The following is a 4,876-nucleotide window of genomic DNA, read 5'->3' on the forward strand; positions in this document are numbered from 1 at the left end:
AGTGGCATGAGACCGTGAGGGAATGCAACATATGTGCTTCTCCTCGAAGAAGAAGGAAAGAAAGAAAGAAAAAATTGATTTATTTGCTTGTTCTTATATCTGGTGTGCACCGTACCACTACCAGTAGCCATCACTCTTCCCTGCACCGCACATCCTCCACCAAAGATGCAGGAGAGGGCGTGTGAGGGAAGATCAATATGTTTGAGTTTATAATTCAACAGAAGCAGAAACAAATCAAGGCAGACAAGTCAGATAAGAATCCATATGGCACAGCAAATCAATAATGATGATTTAGAAATCAACAGAACCAGAGAGGCAGACAGGTACAGTCATAACCCATACGGCACAATAATGGATAATTTAAAGATCTTCGCCCTGTTTTGTTATGCAAGGGTAACATTTACAGAACTAGACAACAAACCCATCAAATCCCCACAGATCTATAAATATAATCAAATGAGAATTACAAAACAAAATCTTTGCAAGATCTGACAAATGCTCTCTGCTGCGTTGTCGCCAACTATTCTATTAGCCCCAAAACTGGTTGCACTGAAAACTGTATAGGTCATTATGGACTTACAGTAAGCCAGCTGTTTTAAGAGCCCCTTCAAAAGCCTCATCAGTATTTTTAACCTGGAGAAAGCAAGAAGAAAGCAATCAGACTAGTTTAAAGTTCTCCCCAATAATCTAACCTGTAACAAGTACAGAGCAGAGACAATTTTGGAACTTCTGAAAACCTCTCACAACCTGATGTATACAATTAGACGCTTCCAAAAGGCAGAATTTATGTAGGATAAGGTGCAAGAATAGTTACCACTGGTACTTTGATGTCAAAATACTGCCCAATTTTTGACATGACCAACTCGTCATTATCATCGCAAATCACGTTAAACACAGCTCCTGCAGAATTACAAATGTATACACCACTTGGTCAATGTCTCCATTTTTACATATCAATGCAATATCTTTATACTACAAAAAATTGTCTCAAGGAAAAGCATGATCAATGCAAATGGGATTAATTGGATAGTTACAGCTCTTCTAAAGAGATGGTTTGGAGCACTGGTGTTTAAAGTGATGAACATGTACCATATAACATACAGCATCTCCCTAAAAATAAGTTTCTATCGCAATTCTTAACAACAACTGCCAATCCAACCAGCACATCAGCCATGTGAGTTGGATCTATTAACCACAAATGCAATCCATAAATGCAAACAATAAACCCATTTGCAAAAGATCAACCTCAAGACCAGAGAAGATTGAACTAAGCTCAGCAGGATTGACAAGAGCCATGACTGGTTCCCAATGAGTGATTAGTGGGAGCTGATGACTGAGTAGATATAGCAAAATCAGCCACTAGCACTACTCAACAATTTAAAGCACCCCTCTACAAGCTATTGAGGTCATAATCTGCTTCCCTTAGAAGCAGGTTTTCAAACAACAGGACCAACTTAAAAAGTCATATATATATATATATATATATATATATATATATATATATATATATATATTCATACGCAGTGCTGAACAGACTGCCTCCATTTAAAGTACCAACTCCTCCACCCTCTCAATTTGTGATATTCACATTCAAACGGGCATTGCCAATTATGCGATTACCCCTTGCATAATACAGGAAATTTCAGTGTACCCCGAATAAGTGCTTGCTCTAAATCCCTAATGAATTGTGTTTTCAGTCAAAATAGTATTCTTTTTCTTTTTTGCTTTTTTTTCCTTTTTGGGTGTTGGAGTCCCAATATATGGAAAGGGACAGAATAGAAAATATAAATGGAACAGTCCATACGACAGAAACAGGATCAGAAACTTACCCTTGCGACCAAAACGCCCTGCCCTCCCAATTCTATGCAGGTACACCTCATAATCAGGTTCTACAGGTTGTGACCGGGGATCAGGTGAAAATTTGACCGGAAGATCATAATTAACAACACAGTTAACCTACAAAAGGTAATCATGTCAGCATGTAAATCTTGTGAGGCATATAAGCTAGAAGAGAAAAAGAATGGAGACAAAGCCAGCACCTGCTGTTGGTCAAAGCCTCTGGCAAGTACATCAGTTGATATGAGAACTTGGGTTAAACCATCTTTAAACTCTTTGATTATTTTGTCTCTGTCTTCGGTGTTGAGGGCACCTTGAATAGCAGTAACAGCATAACCATCATCAGAAAGTTGTTGATACAACATTCTTGCGCTATTTTTTGTCCGAACAAATATAATCCTCTGTCCTAATTTTTCTCCCAGGTCAAAAATTTTGGTCTTGATAACCTCAATCTTGCTCAGTTCATCAGGACAGTACACCTTGTACTGCTTAACACCCTCCAAAGATAGCTCTTCTTTCTTGACAAAAAGTTGCTTGTTACCACATTTCACAACGCTTGAGACAAAATTTGTGACTCTTTCATTAAATGTAGCTGAAAACAGAATAACCTGAAAAGAAACACAAATAAGAAAGTATTCAGCCACCGCTCCATACAACTCCATACATTCATACTATATCCATAGATGTAAATAATGTAATACACAAAACATTCCCAGTTCAAGCAGCGGTAAATTCTTACACCATTAACATTCCTTTATGTCCACTACCAAGAATAATAATGTTCATTATAATACCAAGGTGATCTAATCATGGCATTAAAATGTTTAATCTTATTGGGTATTCAAGAAGTAACAGTACAGATAGTTTATCACAAAACTCTCATTTAAGACTTACAATACCTAGCCTAACTTTGATTATTATCCTCAAACAATTAGTGATGAATAAAATGGAAAGTAACGCCAACATTTGTTTTCTTGAACCTTAGAAAAGAGGTGATCTCACTGATAGATATTGAAATAGATTATGTAAATCAAGCAACAAACTTTTTAAGCGCAATAGAAGTTCAAACTTAGTTTCACAAACCTGGCAGTTAGGGATAACTTTTTCTGTGTCCCTCTTTATCCTTAAGGAATCATCTTGGAAGCCATCCTGCACAGAAATATATAGGTAGTCAACAAAAATTACACCAAAAAGCATCAGTTATTATGAATGAATTCTTATCAGCAATCAATCAAATGCAATATCTGCGACATCACTTATGGATTAAAAGATCAGACAATGAGGATGCTTAGAATCATGAACAGAAGAAACTCGACAGCGTTAAACTGTGAGCAAAGACCTAAGATCAATTGTCCCAAAGGCTAATTCTGTTGCGTACAACAGTTGACATTTCCCTACAACGTAATAGAACATGCAAGAAATCAATAAAACAGCTTACCTCAGCCAGCATGTGATCAGCCTCATCGAAAACAAGGACCTTCACGCGGCTTACACCCAGCTTTTTCATCGACATCCATCTCCTGATAGTACCAGGAGTTCCAATCACAATTTGTGCCGTAACTGGCACCCGGAAATTAGGCGAAGGTGCATTCCTCTCCCTATCTGAAGGGACGGCACACTCCGAAGTAATCCCAGTGTATTTCCCCATCTTCTGAAAAACCTCCATATTCTGGCACATTCAAAATCAAATCTCAGACCCTAAAAACCTCCCAACTTCATTCAATTCGCAACAAAAACAGTAAACTATTAAACAGCTTTGTTCAAAAACTCAACCTGAATAGCCAACTCTGGTGGGACAGATGCAGAGAGCCCGAGGAGCTTTCACATCGGGATCAACACGGCTGAGCATACCAAGCACGAAACAGGTCGTCTTCCCGGAACCATTATGGGCCTGAGCAACCAGATCTTTGTGCGGAGGAGTCAAAATCATAGGCAAAGTGATCGCCTGGATTTTACTGAGCTTCTTGAAGCCCATCGTGGAATTGGCGTTGTGTTTACTTTGGGTATCTAACGGTTGCAATAGTGAACTCTTGGATTGTGCAAATAAAGCGTAACTGGTGCCAATCATGGAATGGTTAAATTCATGGTGTTTTTCTCCTGTGTTCATTGAAATTGATCCCACTGAAGCTGTTAGGTTGATCACCGACCCCAAAGCTTCGTGGGATGCAGTGGGAAGACTAGTAGAAGGACACCAAGTAAAGGTTAGCTACCTGTTGATCAACCCTCTGTTTCCAATCCAGTGAGTGCAACAATGCAGCTCATGTTCACACCAAATTTAGTTTGGCCGAGCCTAGTTTCAAAGTATGGTTAAAGGAAGGGCCGAAATGGCTTGTGCAGTAAACAAAATATGGTAAAGCTCGGCAAAACCTACCTCTCTTCCAATATCGAGAGGTATATTCTTCGAATTTTCATCTCCTTTATACACACAAATGAAACGTAACCGCATCAGGTCATCTAAAGGACTGATAAAGCGGCACGCATACTGAAATAGGCATTTTGCAGGAACCAAGCTGGTTAGCATCAAATACATTATTGTCATTCAGCTTGCATGAGAATACAAATACTCGCTTAGTGGTCAAATACTTTACTAATGAAACTTAAGGGCTCTACTACTCAGCTAAGACAACAGATTCCAAATTTGGGCAACCTCTCTCTCTTATTGTTAAGATCTCCTAGCAGCACTCAGGACAAACCAAGTGCAACTCAACAACATCCCAAGCAATCCATTATCAAAGTAAAGCGCCGACCTCTGTTGAATACAATTAAATTGGAAAGGAATAAACTCAAGGAAAAAGGCCATTTCTGAGAACATAACTAATCAGATTTTGAAGGACCACAAACTGCAACCATCTTTACCAACAATTTATGGATCATTACACTTATATGGTGAACTGTGTTTGGTTACAACAGCAATGAAGAAGATGGTAACATTTTTCAACACAATGACAAAACAGAAACAGTTTGGAATGGTTAATATAGGGAAATTTTGCCCATTAAAAGGTAATGTACAATCTGTCTGCTGGTATATATTGAACTGCAT

General features: G+C 38.5%; 1 protein-coding gene across 1 annotated transcript; it reads right to left on the bottom strand.

The window, feature by feature from the left end:
• Nucleotides 1-265: 265 nt before the first annotated feature.
• On the bottom strand, nt 266-4,512 carry LOC112192042 (DEAD-box ATP-dependent RNA helicase 38-like). The gene is given in 9 exon segments (XM_024331557.2): nt 266-633; nt 815-900; nt 1,830-1,956; nt 2,040-2,444; nt 2,920-2,985; nt 3,275-3,505; nt 3,610-3,625; nt 3,627-3,890; nt 4,047-4,512. Coding segments are annotated over 8 exon segments (1,173 nt in total). The 5' UTR covers nt 3,812-3,890; nt 4,047-4,512; the 3' UTR covers nt 266-576.
• Between the last annotated feature and the right edge of the window lie 364 nt (nt 4,513-4,876).

This window comes from Rosa chinensis, chromosome 3 (assembly GCF_002994745.2).
Source record: "Rosa chinensis cultivar Old Blush chromosome 3, RchiOBHm-V2, whole genome shotgun sequence".
NCBI classification, from domain to species: Eukaryota; Viridiplantae; Streptophyta; class Magnoliopsida; order Rosales; family Rosaceae; genus Rosa; species Rosa chinensis.